The sequence below is a fragment of the Leptidea sinapis genome, chromosome 13 (genome assembly GCF_905404315.1).
Source record: "Leptidea sinapis chromosome 13, ilLepSina1.1, whole genome shotgun sequence".
Classification (NCBI taxonomy): domain Eukaryota; kingdom Metazoa; phylum Arthropoda; class Insecta; order Lepidoptera; family Pieridae; genus Leptidea; species Leptidea sinapis.
In genome coordinates this window covers 8,574,004-8,592,491 of record NC_066277.1, presented here as the reverse complement: position 1 = coordinate 8,592,491, position 18,488 = coordinate 8,574,004, and the positions used below count along the sequence as shown (strand labels likewise).

The 18,488-nt window shown below is 34.1% G+C and overlaps 2 protein-coding genes across 2 annotated transcripts in view; both read left to right on the top strand.

The window, feature by feature from the left end:
- The window catches only part of LOC126967558 (adenosine receptor A3), a 117,579-nt gene that overhangs the window by 64,278 nt on the left and 34,813 nt on the right, over positions 1 to 18,488 (top strand). The window lies entirely within an intron of this gene.
- LOC126967561 (uncharacterized) lies at positions 13,643 to 15,285 on the top strand. Its single transcript, XM_050812088.1, has one exon. It carries the CDS (start codon positions 13,789 to 13,791, stop codon positions 14,968 to 14,970), a length of 1,182 nt encoding a protein of 393 aa, XP_050668045.1. The 5' UTR covers positions 13,643 to 13,788; the 3' UTR covers positions 14,971 to 15,285.

The window sequence follows — 18,488 nt, the reverse complement described above, 5'->3', positions numbered from 1 at the left end:
TAAATTTATATAATATTACAAATGTGAAAGTTTGTATTCTGTCTGGATGTATGTTTGAACTTCTTTAACGCAAACACTACTGAATGGATTTTGTTGAAACTTTGCAATAATATAGCTTTCACACCAGAATAATATATAGGCTATAATTTATAAAAATATTGTGTGAATTATCTACACATTTAAATAAAATTGGAGTGTCTGTTTGTAATATTGAAATTACCGTTTTTTACTAAATGTATATTATAAATATATATATACGGTACATACACCAAAATAACATTTTTTCCAATTTTTGTCTGTCTGTCTGTCTGTTTGTTCCGGCTAATCCGGCGACTTTTATTGGCAGGTAGCTGATGTAATAAGGAGTAACTTAGGCTACGTTTATTTTAGAAAAATAAAGCAATGTCCAAGAAACGGTCTAACTCTAAAAAATAATTTATATGGCAAAACAACGTTTGCCGGGTCAGCTAGTAATCTTATAAAGAACGGAGATAGCCGTAATTTACAACGTTTTAAAAGTAACTGTTCGCTTTAAAACCTAGCCGGAATATACTTCGTCGCCAATCGCATTACTGTAATTACTGCTATTTCAAACTTATGTCAAAGTAGTACTTACATCCTCTTTGGTTAAATGGGCGGGAAATGTTTCGTATAAGTACATATCTCTGGCACAGTAGACATATTCGTATAAGTCTGTTCATGTTGATGACAGACATAAAGTAAACATCGTATAAAGCGTGGCATTACAATGGCGACATTAAAAAAACACAATATGCATTGACGTCTATATATATTATATACATACTAGCTGCCCCAACAGACGTTGTTCTGCACATAATAGATAAAAACTGTTTTTTAAGAATTTGCCAATAATATTTCATAACATCAAGAATTATTTCGTAAAATATGCTCCCTATTGTTATAATGAAATTGTTTTACAGCAGAACTGTCAAAGCGTGCGTCAATATATTATCTCATAGAAAATATGTTCATACAAAACAAATATTGGGAATAAAAATAGTAATTGATCCCAAATCGAAATAAAAACTATCCTATCTCTCAAGTTGGACCAAACTGCACTCCATGGAGTAGTCCCCATTAAAATCCGTTCATTAGTTTAGGAGTCCATCGCGGACAAACAACGTGTCACGTAATTTATATATACATATTAAGATGGGTAGAACTACTTTTCGGCCGTAGTCGGATGCTGGCGGTATTGTTTTGTAATTTTTTGTAGAGCCTTCTTTCATCAAGACTGCCGGACATATTCATTGGCTAAGGGCTAATTCAAAAGCTGATCCCCGCGTCTGCGCTTACTGTGCAAAATTATCTTCAAAGTGTAGTGAAGGTGCAGTGTTATAGCAATCGAACAACAGAGGGCCTTTATTACATGCCCTAGAACAATTTTAGAAAATTGTTTAATTTGTTCCGATTTCTGACTAAAAAAATATACTCACGAAAATAAATTGAAATGAGGACCACCAGCATATTCATTTGAACGATTACTTTATTTTTTGAATTCTGAAGATGTGGAAGTAACGACGCTCAAATAGCAAGCGAAATTCGACGATTAATAGAAAACTTTGTGGCCTACTATAGATGTTGAGGACCTCACAAACACGTGGTTCCAACAGAACGACGCTTGCCATAGAACGATAAGTTCGTGGCTTCGTTATCTCTCGTGGCCACCTAGATCATGTGACTTACCACCGGTCGACTTATCTGTACAGGGCTTGTTGAAACCTCAAGTCTATGCAGACAAACATAGACAACTGCCGCTTTGAGGGTTAATAAGATTCGCGATCTTCATGAAATTTAGCCCCGTTTATGCTAAGAAATCCCCCAAAATTGATCCATCAGGATATTTTTACCTTAAAATATACAATGCAGACCATTTTAAATTAAATTTGTGGCAAAACACGTAATCGCATTGCAGTGTAGGTACCTTGAGCGCGCAGCACCGAGTAGTAGAACATATTCCTTACTAGCGTTCACCCAGATTTAGCTCAAGACGCGTATGTCAACATCGAACGTATATTAAATTTTAACATCTAATTGCCCAAACAACAGGAAAAAATGTCATTAATTGACATTTGACTTAGTACCCATTGGAAATAATTTATAGTAAACTAGCTGACCCGACAGACGTTGTTCTGTATATAATAAATAAAATAATGTTTTATATGAATTTGTCAATAATATATCATAACATCAAAAATTACGTAAAATATGCACCCTATTGTTATACTGAAATTGTTTCACAGCAGAACTGTCAAACCGTGCGCCATTAAATTCTCTGATAGAAATTATACGTATCACATCACATCAAAGGAAAAACAAATTTTTTGTTGTTTTTATTTAATTGCGAGCATTTTCATATTTATTAACCTTTTAAACCTTCGCTGGACTTCCACGAATAATTCAAGACCAAAATTAGCCAAGTCGGTCCGGCCGTTTTCAAGTTTTAGCGAGACTAACGAACAGCAATTTATTTTTATATATATAGATAGATAGATAAATAGGAAGATTGAACCGAATTAAGTATATTATTATCATTTATTAACTCAGAAGTGCCAACCCTGACTGCTGTGCTTCCACTGCACCGCCTCCTGCATATTTATCGCGACGATGAATGAACTTATAGAATTTTTACTTTTTTTCTAGATTGTTATATTTTATTTCAAAGTTGGAAATATTTTACTCTCTATGTCAAATAGCCAATGACGTTCTAAACATATAGGCAAACCACGTCGTATAAAAACAAAGCCGAAATATGGAACATGCCACAAATTACATCATAATAACCAGTGAGCTCCTTTGCACAGGAACCCGGCTAGATTATGGGTACCACAACGGCGCCTATTTCTGCCGTGAAGCAGTATTGTGTAAGCATTACTGTGTTTCGGTCTGAAGGGCGCCGTAGCTAGTGTGATTACTAGGCAAATGAGACTTAACATCGTATGTCTCAAGGTGACGAGCGCAATTGTAGTGCCGCGCAGAAGTTATGGGTTTTTCAAGAATCCTGAGCGGCATTGTTGTAATGGGCAGGGCGCATCAATTACCATCAGCTGAACGTCCTGCTCGCCTCGTCCCTTATTATCACAAAAAAAAAACATAGTAAGCTTCAACTGCTATACATACATTGCTGCATTTACTCGTTGCTTAAAATATTCTTGGTCAAGAAGCTGCAATGTATAACATACATTCAGTTTAGGCTATGTTAATTGAATTTAGAACCGGATTCGGACAGTGACAGTTGACAACAACAACAACAATATAGAAAAGTGTGCTTATATTTTCTTTAAGCACACTTTTGCCGTTCCGCGATGAGACGGCGAATGATATTATATCCTTATTACCTATGTGTAAAGAACGTCATTGCAAACAGCAAATACAATATACATACTATAATATATAAGTAGGTATACAGAAATATGGGTTTGGACACGTGGAGCGAATGAGTGAAGAAAGAATGACGCATCAAATATATAAGGCAAGTGTGTTTTTTTTTATGGAATAGGAGGACAAACGAGCGTACGGGTCACGTGGTGTTAAGTGATCACCGCCGCCCACATTCTCTTGCAACACCAGAAGAATCACAAGAGCGTTGCCACCGTGTGGACCACCCTTAACATTTAGGGGGATGAAAAATAGATGTTGTCCGATTCTCAGACCTACCCAATATGCACTCAAAATTTCATGAGAATCCGTCAAGCCGTTTCGAAGGAGTTTAACTACAAACACCGCGACATGAGAATTTTATATATTAGATATACTGTTAAACGTAGATCGTTATCGTACTATATGTATATTTTAATTTTACATTAAATGAACAATAGATAAATTATATATGGTCTGTTTTATTAACAGTTGTGTTACGCAAATAATATTTAACAAGTTGGAACAATGTTACACGGAGTGTGAAGTTCGAGGTGACAATGAAACAATCACAATATAACTTTATTGGTCTATTGAACAAATATATTTAGTTGATTTATTTTCAAATTTTTATTCTGTATTTTCGTAGGTTATGCAATTAATTTATTGGTAATACATATCTAATATATAAAATTCTCATGTCGCGGTGTTTGTAGTTAAACTCCTTCGAAGCGGCTCGACCGATTCTCATGAAATTTTGAGTGCATATTTGGTCTGAGAATCGGACAACATCAATTTTTCATCCCCCTAAATGTTACAATATACAAGTAGGCTCTCAATCACGCTCAAAAATTGTCTGAAGCAAAACTCTGCCTACGCGTCTATTAGGCAGAGTTTTCGTTCAGTTGTGTTTCGTTAACTCACAGTAATTTTACTAGCTACGACGCCCTTCAGACCGCAACACAAATATGCTTACACATTACTACTTCACGGCAGAAATAGGCACCGTTGTGGTACCCATAATCTAGCCGGCATCGTGTGCAAAGGAGCCAAATAATTATTAGGTATATAAAACCACATTAAGTATAATATAATATAAAATAATCAAAAAAAAAACTTATTTATATAATCTATATTTATGCTTTATTTATTCATAAAATACAAACCCCCTTATTCATAATAGTCTGCTAACTTAAAGCATTGCTAATTCTCACTCTGTCTTCTTCTATTGGCCTAAGTCAGAATGAGAGAAAACACTCCTAACCGGCTGTTTAAAGTTAGCGGACCATTATGAATAAGGGGGAAAATATATAATGTAATAAAAAGACCCGTGTCAGATGTGTTGTATTCGAACCCGAGCTCCCTTTCGAGAACATACAACTTGGGAATTACAAGTTTTTTCAGTTGTGAAAACGCGTTATTGATACAACATACAAATATACTTACAAAGAAGGCATTAGTCATTCTACTGTACAATGACTAATAAGACCTTGTTTCGTTATTAGTTGAGTACCTATGTATCAACAAATAATTGTTGTAGATAAGAAATACTATTCTATGTTTAAATGATAAAAGAAAGAAAAAATATTGGTGTAATTTATTTGTGCTTGTTGATACAATGCCTAAATGTACAATTATTGATTATTAAAATTATAATTTCTTTTAAAGGATTAAAATTTTAAACGCATTATTACGACGATACCAATTAGGGTTGTCACTCGTACCTTAAAAAAGGGTATGTACTCTATTTCTTGCAAGTGTGCTTTACAACAGAAAAGTGTACTTTAAAACACTAATAGAATGCTCTAAAATACACAAAGTGATTATATTTGGGGGATTCCAGGCAAGCACATTAACATAACACAATCTGTAGCACATACATTTAATAATAGTATTTTATTTAATATTAAAGGTAAAGGTGTATTAAATTTAATTTTTCGTTATTTGATACTTTTAGTTTTTGAAGTCGTTTTTTTATTTTTTACCTTTTAGTGTCAGTTTATAATAATAATATATAATTAATCTGAATCAAAACTCCTAAAAAGTCGTACACAAAAAACAATAATGTCATCGAGGTAAACATAAATTACGTAAATCGGATCATAAATCTGAGAGTAATAGGCGTACATACATAAAAAAAATACCGGTCGAATTGATAACCTCCTCCTGTTGCAAGTCAGTTAAAAAACGACTAAATTTACTATACTATATATTTTACCCAAAGCTTTAATATTCGGGCGTGTCTAAAAGCATCCACAATGATTTACAGGATGCCTTTGTGACAAATTGTTGGAGGTAATAAACATGTTTAAAAAAAGTTAATACATGAATAATCTTTTTTATTAATCTGTAGGTACTCTTTATGTATTATGTCTAATATCGAATATGCTCTACATCCACTGACGTCTACTATACACCACTGGACTGGCGGCTGTCAAAGTGCTTTTGTGCTTTTGTGATATTCGCCATTTTGGTGCTGTTGGCCATGTAGCGAGAGTCTGCGGTACTAAAACTAGTGATGACAACCTCAGCAAACGTCGATAGATGGTGGGAAATTATTAACAAAAAAAAAAACTATTTGTATTATCCGTCAAAATTAGTTCTCTTGCTGTCAAACACATGGAACAGCCTGTCCAGTGGTAGGTATACAGGTCAGTGTCTACTTCTAATAGATAAAGCTGGCAACCCGATACCGGTCATCATACATAATACGGAAAAGTCGAATTAACCTTGGATAAATAAATATAGTTAACATTTACAAAACCTTAATATAAAAAAAACTGCAAAAGGTACAAAACAGCATACTGCGAACTATTGTAAACTCTGCTTGGATATAGGAAGCATGAAATATCTGAGTATTTTTGGAATTGCAACAGTGGTTTCAGAAATAGAGCGATATAAAAAAACAAAAACAAAAAAAAACATATATTTAACGTCTCTACCTCCATCCCAATCCACTAGCCTCCGGATATTACTTGATAATCCCAATGTGGTGAATATATTAAAAAGAATTCACATACTTTAAATAGGTAAGGAAGCTGCTGCGCATTAAAAAACAATATCTCTAGAAATACTTTAATATTATGTCTGATTTATAGTCTGGCGACTGATTGCAGATTAAAAACCGGAAAAAATCCAACATTTAATAAAATCTGAAATTCTTTACCCATCGTTTAATAATTTTAACACAATATTGTATGACTCATATACGGGCATGTTTTTATTAATCTATATTATAATACACACGAGTCACACTGAAACGTAGCTCGGTTTAACTAAATATCAAATTAAAATTAATTCGTAAACGCGTTCTAATACTTAAAACACATTATATTTAAATGTAGGGTATATCAGGGTAAGTTCGGATACGGGGTAAGACCGGATAACTCAAACTTCTTAACTTTTATGGTGGCAACATGAAACGTCATTTTGTTCTGTTTCTAGATTTTGTTTCCCGCGTCTTTTGATGTGTTATGCTGGTTGCATGTGGTATGACAGAAAAACAAGTGAGTTATCTGGACTTACCCCGTATGCGAACTTACTGTGATACACTATTTAATACTCACATTATTCAAACAGGATACTTAATTACTGTTGTACAACGTATAATGGTCGGAATGTCTAATAAAATTAACAAAATACCTATTAATTAATTAACAACACAACAATTGAGATAATAGCTGACAGTCTCCACCAGTAATTACATGACGCATCGTTGACGGTCGTCCGGTAGTTAATCTCGTACAAAATTTTTTCACACTCCACTTTATAACTAGTCTCAGCGTCTCGGCTGTACATAATCAGCTTGCAGTCTGCCTTACGACTCACATATAACCGCATACGAGTGATAGGATCCAGGATCGTGGTGAACTTCCAGTCAATCACACCTTTAGTTTCTGTGACTTTTGGCACATTGTACTCCTGAGGTCTCGGCTCTTCGATCCACAAACTAACATCAACATCATCTTCGGCCATTTTTCTCGTGTTGTAATCGTAAATGTGGTTCCTGAGGAAGGCTTCTGCGATGTAGCAATAAATTGAGACAGTGTCGACTATTTCCATATCCTCAATGCGTAGCCAGCATTGTTTTGCACGTTCATTCCGATACGGAAGGTTCAAAGGTACAGGGAATACAACGTACGGCTTGCTCTCCTTGATTTCAGCACCAGCGATGTATATAAAAATGTTCGTTAATACAGCCACGATTAACATTTTAACGGTGCAGTTGTGTTGACAACATTATTGTAACTAAACTATTATTATGACGCGATGGTGCGCGTCGTGTAGTAAAAGGTACGGCAGAATGAAACATTGCCTTCACAAGTAATTATTCACTAATTTACTGCCTATTGTTAGGCAATCTGATTTGGGACTGAACAAATAACTGACCAGTGTGATTGCTTTGCTCGACGGTTTTATTAATCAATCGGTGATTGTAAACAGGAACTGTGTTGTCTTTTCTTTATTTTTTAAGCTAAAGTCTAAGATCAGAAAAGCAACAGATAAAGTTTCTTCGCATTTTGTCTGAAAACTCAAGACGTTTTATTCAATGTTTATTTGAATTTATTTACAGTATGTGTCATTTTCCTTGATGACTTCTTGCCATTTTGTAGGATATGACTTGTTATATGATCTCATTGTTGAAATTTTGGGTATTACAAGAATCCTGAGTTGCACTGCATTATAATGGGCATGGCGTATCAGTTATCATCAGCTGAACGTCCTGCGCATCTCGTCCCTTATTTTCATAAAAAAAAATGCGTAGCTCGATACTCTTCCTCTTAGATCATTTATACGTCTAGATAGACTATGACGGCTGTGAAAACATCGAAAAAATTGATTTTAGAACTAACCTATAATATGAGCAATGCACGCACACTAACACAAAGTGACATACAAATCGCGAGTGTAAGACGTAGCTTGTCACGCACACTAAACTAATAATATTCCTAGTCTGTGTTAAACGCATAGATAATACACTATAATATACAAGAGATAGATGTGCAACTGATGTTTTTATTATGTTAATTCAGTGTACCCAGGCTACGAGATGGCGCTGCGTTATTTTTAGTCAAATATTTCACGCCCGTAGTGTACACGACTACTGTCGTCCGTCCCTAGGCGCTAGATGGCGCTCATTATGTTTATATTTTATCTATTGATTTTGATTGCATATTGCGTTATTGGCAAATATTGCAAATTGTTCTTACTTCTGTAATCTTTACTCGTGGATGGAAATTCATTATCTCATTAGAGTATTGGTGTTCTGTGTTTTAGTGGTGTTTTATATTACTATGATTTTACCACACGATATTCAAGTCTTGTTTTAATAACTAACTTAAGTAAGTTCTTTACTATCACTAGCTCCATCTATCATGTATGTAAAATGATCGCCATCGTGATGAATTTACAGCGTACCTAATAGAATAGATGGTAGCACTTTCAATGCAAATTTTCATCATATGCCAATGTAGGGAAGTTGCACCCCCCTGGTTAAACGGTTGTCTAGCAGCAAGCTGACTCTATCTAGTCGTATAAATTATCCAAGCTTTTCCTCATAAAAAAAGCTACGGTACAAAAATGTAAGGACCAGTATACATATATATAGTATAGTATTATAGAGTATTGTTTTTCGACACGGTGCATTCCATACTAAAATATAGGCTTTATGTTCGATCGTCGGGTTATAGATAGTTATAGTCTTTTGGAAGTAGACTTAGAGTAGTCAGGGATTTGGATGAGTGGTAGCGTGTTAGAATTGGTTGCCTATTCGTGGGGTCACATGGTTAAGTACATTTTGATGTCTTTTATGAAAAAGAGGAAGGGAAAGGGAATGGAATAACCATCCAAAATTTTGATGTGGAAATTCCTACTTTAAGCTGCGCGCAGAATCTTTCCCAATGACTATAAGCTTCTATGAAGCACGCAAGTTCATCACAAATAAACAACAGCTAGAATACTTTAGTTTCAAATGTTTTTTATTAGACACTATAAAACTTTGATGTACACAGCGGCAAATACTTAAAATTGGCGGTTAAAAGTGGGTGCTGTCATTTTATATTCATAATTAATATGAACTAAGGATATTTTTTTATATGGAACAATCTTTGATTATAAACATGGCTACAGTCGCATCAAAAACGATAGCCAGACGCTCTAGCGTTTTCTAGAATACTTCTAAGTATTCTATACATATAGGTTACTTCCTATGTTTCTGTGTTCTGTGGTTACTACTATTGTTTACTGTCACTGTGACTGTGGGCTTGCTAAGTGATACCAGCTCTTCCATATTTCCAGTTAAATTGGGGAAAGTATGTTCGGATATTGATATACCTTATAATTTGTGTTTCATTTAAAATATTTAAATATGTTTTCTTTTCGCATATTTCGAGATTTGTATCATACCGGAACTGGGTTATTACGTTGTTTACCCTCAGAAAAAAATAGGCTGTAGTGTATGCGTGATACCAAAGGCTAGACTTTGCATAAGTCTTTTGCCGTAAGCTTTCTTACGTTTTTGTGCCACAACTACGCATTCGATTGCCATGAAATCTCGCACACACATTGTTAGGGGTAAAGAAAATGACATGACACGGGGTTTTTTATTCCAATGCTGTGGAAGAAAAGAACGCTTGAATTCTCTATATAGGTAGACAGGTTCTTAGCCAAAGTGAACAATATACTGTTACAGTTAAAAATAAACAAAATATTACATTTGAATTTGAAATCTGTCATTTTTATATTATTTGTCATTGGGTTTTTTCATTTTGGCGCCATTACATTGTATAATATTTTGCCATATTAAAATGGAATGGTGAAGCCGACTCGCTGTGATTGCATTACACAATGTAGGTATTGAGCCAAATGCAATTCTTAAAACTCTCCATACGCAAAAAAAAAAACTGGACGTCCACGTAGTGTTTGAAACAAAAAGGTTGTCAAAGCGGTAAGAGAAAGAACTCGAAGAAATCCTGTCCGAAAGCAAAAGATTTTATCTCGAGAGACGAAGATAGCACTTAGAACCATGTCGCGTATTTTAAAAGATGACTTAGGACTTGCAGCTTATAAGAAACGTACTTGTCATTTCTTAACTAATAATTTAAAAAAAGAATTGGGTGGTAAAATCGAAACAACTGCTGAACCGGTACGCAAAGGGAGGTCACAGAAAAAATAATGTTCACGGATGAGAACTTTTTACAATTGAGCAACATTTTAACAAAAAAAAATTACCGTATTTACGCTCAAAGCTCTATGGAAGCTTCCCAAGTAGTCGACAGTGCAACGTGGGCACTATCCGACTTCAGTGATAGTTTGGTGAGGTATTAGCTATGAAGGAGTGACTGAGCCATACTTTTGCGTAAGGTATCAAAACATCGGCACAAATGTATCAAGATACCATTCTTTAGAAGATAGTGAAGCCCCTTAAAAACACCATATTCAATAACCAAGAATGGTTCTTCCAGCAAGACTCGAGGCTGGGTCATAATGCTCGGTCTACGCAGTCTTGGTTGGAAACGAACGTTTCTGACTTCATCAGAGCTGAAGACTGCACGTCGTCTAGTCCCGATCTTAATCCACTGGATTACGATTTATGGTCAGCTTTAGAAAGTATGGCTTGCTAGAGCAAGCTTAGAAGCACCATGATAATTTGGAGTCCCTAAACAATCCGTACGATGGGTAGTGAAGAATTTTCCCATGGAAAGAGTGCGTGCTTCTATTGATAACTGGCCTCAGCGTTTAAAGGACTGTATTGCAGCCAATGATGACCACTTCTAACAAGCTTATATATTTTAAATTGTTTTATATTTATGTATTAAATGTTATTTTACAATAGAAATGACTTTTTCTTTGTTTCAGTATTTATGTCAAGACTACATATTATGTGTATCGTTATATTATGAATTAATTAAGAAAATATCATTACGCAGGCGAACGCGGATGAATCAGTTCGGGAGCGGTCCATGCGGCGGATTGGGTCCATGGTTTAACAAAATACTCCTATTATAAAATGGAATTCTCTTCCCGTGACAGCTGGGTCATGTGATTGACCTAAGGATACGTCATCAGTTGCAAATTTGCGACGTATGTTCTAAAATTATTTTCAATTGTAAGAACGGTATAGGTGTGAGCGATACGACAATAGCAAACTGTCAGCACGACATACATTATATCGTGACGTAGTCGTACGCCATCGTGGGAAGAGAATACCAGGCGGAGTATATTATTATCACAGTTCTTTTAGTTATACTCTAAAACTATTATACAATGAGTGGGCCTAATAATCAAACATATTTATTTAAATCAGATTGGTAGATAGAGAGATAAGCGCATTAGAATAAAACGATAAGAGTTAAATATATATCTGAAGAATTTCGCTTAAAGTAATAACTTAATTCTTCGTAGATGTTTATTTCTTATAGTTTTACTCTTATAATATTTATTAATTATTAACGGTAGTAATTTTTAGATACACTATAATAATTAATCATTTAACTGCGTTTTTAGGCTTTTCCCACAAGCCACAAGTGTTTTCAGAGCTCTTTTATTCTTTGACCCTTAAAGTATTGCTTAAAACTTATACCAGCTCTAATTATCCATAACAGTCCATAACCCAGTTCCAATAGAACTGAGAAAGAGGATGTAAATACTACGTAAACTGCCAATGTGATTATTACTCTTTGACTTCAAAGTCTACAACTTGACAGTTGAAGCGTGTGACACTATTCAGTATTACCTTATTGAAAATTGTACCAAGAATATAGGTTAATATTATTTTTTTTGAAATAATATTTTTCTTACCGCCATCGTAATTCATCATCAATAACTAATAAGAAATCATGCATCTAGATTCCATAATCCATTTTGGAAATACGAACTGCGAAACGTACACGGACTCTCGAGAATTTTGTGCTAAATCTAAATATCACATAAAGAAAAAAAAATGTTGCAATCAATCGTCTTTTTACTTATATAGACAAATAATTACAATTTTGATAGTAATCAGTACATAAACCACATCGAAAACATTGAGATTTAATAAGAATTACCTATATGTGAACTGTGAAGCATCAACTTACATGTAACACGTAGTAGTGCTATATCTTCTAAACATACAGTAAAGTGTTATTTATTATCACAATTAGTTAAATTAGGATTCACTAAGGATTTATTCTATTTGATGCCATTTAAAACAATAATTTTTACAAACTCACGTAACTTATAATATACTCGTTGCTTTCCGTGACGTCGTCCGAGTTGATCTTTTCTTTTTAAATTAATTACAATATTTTATTTTAAATTTATTCAATAGCTCACCCGCCACCTTACCATTGTATCGAGGTTGGTCACCATCGTTATTTTTAAAATATATTTTGTCAAATGATGTAGTGTGAAAGCTGTCTTTCTCTGTCTAAAATAGATAAACTCCGTAGTTTATCTATTTTAAATAGCAGAAGAGATAAAAGTATTTATTCTGATATGAGGATTAATATCTTACTTGTTAGAAATGCACATTAATTCATATTTTATTTATGGTTCACTATTTTGGCGATAAAGGCTTCATATATAAGATAGATATTATATGCTGCCGGGTTTTTTGTATTACTATTTAATATAAACATTTCCATTATACATTATATACGTGTAACTCTAACGGTTTTTGCAGCACACGCCAGAATAGCTCCCAGATTTTTTCTTACTGCCTTCCTTTACATACTTGACTCTTGTCGTTTTATTTTGGGTAATTCACACAATATCTTTGTAAATTACAGCCTATGACGTGATATTGTTTTAAATAAGCTATATTATTGTAAATTTTTATTAAAATCGATTTAGTAGTTTTTCTTTAATTATTTTTAAAAGCTTTCCTATAAACAAACATTATATACAATATACAAACATTGTTTGTAAAGTAATTTATATATATTACTTATTTACGTTTGTAAAGTTATTTATATATACTTACAAAATATAATGCTACAATATTGTAGCATAATATTTTGTAAGTATATAAATGTACTTTTTATGCCACTTTCTCAGAATGCTAATGTAACTTATAAAATAAAATCTATTAAAACATAAATATATTTTAAATATATGCTCCAATGCTGATTAGAAATCAGATTAAATAACTGCGAGATTATTATTATTAATAATAATAATATTAATCTCTATGAGATTTTAGGGAGTTGTTTTGTGAGAAGCTGCAACACTGCACATATCATGCGCTTGTTACAGTGACAGTTGAACAACTTCATTCTGCTGGGAGTTTGGACGCCATTACGGCCGTATTTAAACCTGTTGTGTTGTTATTATTTTATTCGCTCAAGGCTTACTTCAGTTTAGTGCGCGCGAGTGACCCTGAGTCACGCGTGAATTGTTATGTTCTAGTGAAATCATACAGTGATCAAAATGAATCGTTATTTATACGCAATTGTTTACGCTATTTTAGTTCTCTCTATAGTTGATCCATTGAATGCAAAACGTTTTGGTGGCGGCGGTGGTAGACACAGTTATCCGAAATCTGGTGGCCTTTCTGGCAGTGGGGGCAGTCATTCATATCCTCATTCCGGTGGATTATCAGGTGGAGGACATGGATCTTCAAGTGGAAGTCACGGATATCCTGCTTCCTCGGGTATGTCGGGTAGTCATGGCTCTCCAAACACTGGTGGAAGCCACGGATATCCTTCATCCGGTAGTAACAGTCATGGATATCCTCCCGGCAAAGGATTATCAGGCAACTCGCCAAGCTCGCAAGCGGGACACACTACTCACGTCCATAATTACTACAACTACAATCCTCCCCAACAAATAAGGTACACACCAGTGCACGGGGCAGCCCCAGTCAGTTATCCGGTTTACCGTGGCGCTCCACCAACATACGTCTACCAATACAAGGACTCCGGAAGTAAATACGGCACATTGCTGGCTGGTCTGGCCCTCCTTAACCTCGGTACACTAGCAGGGGGCGCGTATGCACTCAGCCACGCAGGGCAATCAAGCCATTCATACAAACCACAACCGGGCGAGGTGTGCAAATTCGGCGTGAAAAAAGACAATGGAGATTACGAAGAAACAAAAATAGACTGTCAACTTATAACAAGTTTTATATTCGAGGAGCAAGCGAAGGCCCAGAACAATGGAGGCACTAATACTACAGTTGTGACAACTATTACGAACGTGACGACAATCAACACAGGAAACGGAGCACCAGAGACATCTACAGGGCTAAACAAAATGTACGAAATGTTTCCCAACGGCACCCTGGTACCCGCAGACACTTCCACCGCCAACGCAACATTGACTAATGCAACAAATACGTCAGCAAACAATGTGACGTCATCCGTAACAATTACAACCACGAACACAACAGTAACAAACGCTTTGGACGTGAAGGGAAAACCCGTTGAAGTGACGCCGGGGATGAAATGTTACGTCATGCGGCATTCTCCGACATCCAACATGAGACGTTCAGTTCCATGTGGTTTATTGCAATCATACGCAGACCAATCTCTTAATAAGAATTCCGCGTCTAAGACCGTTCCATTTCTTACCACTTTAACAGTTATATTAGGGATGTTAGTTACTCATTAGTTCATTCTAGTAAGCAAAGATTATTTTTCAATAAAAAGTAATATTTGAAAAATCAATCTGCTTCGGTAACCTCCCTTTGTTAACATGCTGTGGCATTGTACTGAATATGAATACTAATTACATTAGTCATTACAAACCGAAATTGTGGCTTCAAATATAAATAATTGAGAGACTTCTATTTTGTAGTATGTACATTTTAGGTATCTACCTACTCTTAAGATAGACTGTATGTATTAAGATCTTGGAGTTTTGTATTTGTGATATTTAATGAAGATATTGTTATTATTATTATATCAATTAAAATTACTATTTAAATCTTGTTTACTTTACCACCAAAATAATATCGGCATTTGGCATTAACGCTTTAGTATACCGTAATACAATTTATAGGAAACACATTATCACATGAAAAATATGTTGTCCAACTTGTATATTAAAACTTTCACATTGAATTTGCAAAAAAGTGAAAGCTGCGCGGATATATTCGCATTCCTTCCAAATATTGGATTATGTAGGTAGGTTATTAAATTTACGTTTCGGGTATTTCGAAAGAGGAGATTTAAATGAAAGTGTTAAGAAACTCAAAGATAATAAATATTATGTTGATAAAAAATGTCTTGTGTATGATAGAATAGATGATATTATGGATGGAATTAATTTTATCGCAGGTGGAAATCAACATCTTAATATAAAAATGTAAGAAAGGAACTCGAGAAAGTCTGTGCAGAATTAAAAAAATTACTTAAAGATCAATCTCAGGTAACAAAGAGTACCTATAAAGATTATGTTGATAAGATTTTTAAAGGTATGTACCTACCATCTACCTGGAAGTAGAGAACTTTTGTAGCAACTTGTGGACAAACAGGATTTATGTATAATGTAGGTATAATATTGATAATGTAGGTACCTATAGCATAGTTTAACGCAAATTATTCACAATGGCCTAGTTACGGAAAACAGGTATCCATAGGTGCTTTTCAATAGGGTAAACGAGGTGCGACAAACAGTTTGACTTTTTCCGAGGTTTGGAAATAGGTATAACTCAGAGATTATCTTCTATATATATAAAAATGAATTGCTGTTCGTTAGTCTCGCTAAAACTCGAGAACGGCTGGACCGATTCGGCAAATTTAGGTCTTGAATTATTTGTGGAAGTCCAGAGAAGGTTTAAAAGGTGAATACATAGGAAAATGCTGCTAAATTAAATAAAAACAACAAATTTGTTTTGAGTTTGATGTGTGCATACATAATTTCTATGAGAGAATTTATTGACGCACGGTTTGACAGTTCTGCTGTGAAACAATTTCATTACGACAGTAGGGTGCATATTTTAATAATAATAATAATTTTTGATGTTATGATATATTATTGACAAATTCATATAAAATCATTATTTTATTTATTATATACGGAACAACGTTTGTCGGGTCAACTAATATTTAATAAACGTGACAAAGATTTGAATAAACCACTAATTAAATTAATTATAACAATTAATCAATCTACAAATACATTAATACATTACTCGAGCTTAAATCTACAAAAGAAATATTTAGAACTTAAGTAGGATATCGAACAAATAAACAGTAATAGATATACTATTACTTTATCTTATCATAATTTATCAATCCGTGAATTCAATACATCTGTGTCCAACTATACCTAATATAGTAGCACGAAAAGGGCTTATATTATAGATTGGCACCTGAATATTCAGTTATACTTAGAAGATTGTGTAGTCAATGAAGAATAGGTAGATTCTTAGAAAAATACTCCGATCGGCATTTCATACAACTCTCATTCGCTATCTAAACCACCTAAGCACTATAAAGCTATCACAAAATTCTAGAAATGCTTAATATATCAATTTAATTTTATTGGTGATTCAAGTATCACATTTTGTAGGTTAAGTTGAAGGTAAGGTTTGAAAACTGGTTGGTCTTGTTTAACAAAATGGCGGAAAGTGCGTTTCTTAAACTTTTTGTTTGTGTTGACTTTTCAATTTGATTGCAAAATATATTTGTTTATATAATCTGTTGTTTAAATAATATAGTAGTTGTACCAGTCTTTAACACTATTGTGCATTACTGTAGGTATAAATACTAGTACTAAGTCGGCAACACTCTTGTAATTCCTCTGGTGTTACAAGAGTGTGACGAGGTGGTCATATACATAGGTGACCAGTTTATTCTCCTCTTCCATGAAACAATATATGTAGGTATAACTGAATGTACCCAACACTAAGAATTTATGTAAGTTGTTTGAATTCTGTGAGCAAAACTTCATTGCGTTTACTATTCCGCTTGGAGTTAATTATAATACTTAATAAAAATCTTTATTTGCGAAAACTGCCACAATTTTTTTTTAACAAATACAATAGATTTTAACACTTAACATTATATGAAGAAAAGAAAAAATAACAATACAAATTTTAAAAAACAATAAAGAAAGAGATAGTAATGCTATAAATAAAACATGGAAGGATTATTTAATAACTTAGAATAATAACAATCGAGGCAACAGCGCGCTTCGCAAAAAGGAAAGTTCTCAGCAAACGTAAGGACGTATATTCCTAACATTGATATTATGAACTTTCTAGATTTTTTTCCCGTGCAAGTACTATTACTGATTCTGTGCCTTTGGCCACAGTAATGGCAGTCAGGGGTTCTCAAACTTTTTAATTTTTTTCGCACTTGTGTGGTTTGGTCTTCTGTTGTAGTGTCGTAGCTAGAGCATGTCCAAATAGTGTGCAGTCACACACCAGAGACACTATATGTTAATAACCTTTTAATACCAATAATTAACATAGACACGCAAATAAATCCCCGAAACGTTTTCTTTATGTATCCACGTAATAAAACATTATTAGAATATTATTTTATGACGCATTCATTTCACTTTATGTGGCAGGTTCGTGCGATAATGTCTCTTTTTCCTACGTCCGGTTTATTTTAGAGAATAAGATATGAAATACCTAATCTGAAATATTATGTGTTTGTTGTACCTGAATGTTAAGCCGCGAGACTAGACAGCAAGTTTAAAATTAATAAATCTGCTAAATTATGAACGATAACTCATTCGATTCGAAATGACGGACATCTAGAAAAATGTAATATCAAAAATAAATAGGTATTTCGTTTCTCATTAATGACTATAGCTTAGAAAATTAAAGAAATATATATGGCTATTAAGGGAACTACGTTGTATCACGTGGTCAGAACGAAATGATAGTAACTTGGCTATAAGGCCTTTGGTTAGTACTGTAACAAGGAGTTCTTATATATATATAAGAACTCATTGTTCTATGGTTGGCCGTAAAGATGTAAAATATAATATTTAAAAGAGATTCAAGTGACGCGAAGAAGACAATCGAATAACGAGACAGATGAGATTAGAGAATGAAGTAAAGTAAGAACGGTCGGCCTTCGGCCCAATCCTCTTAATAATATTTAATTTAATATATTTTAATACAGTATTATAAATGTGAAAGTTTGTATATCTGGATGTATGTTTGAACT

Excerpts from the sequence above, each read along its gene's own strand:
- LOC126967561 (XM_050812088.1), top strand. The coding sequence starts at position 13,789 with ATGAATCGTTATTTATACGCAATTGTTTACGCTATTTTAGTTCTCTCT.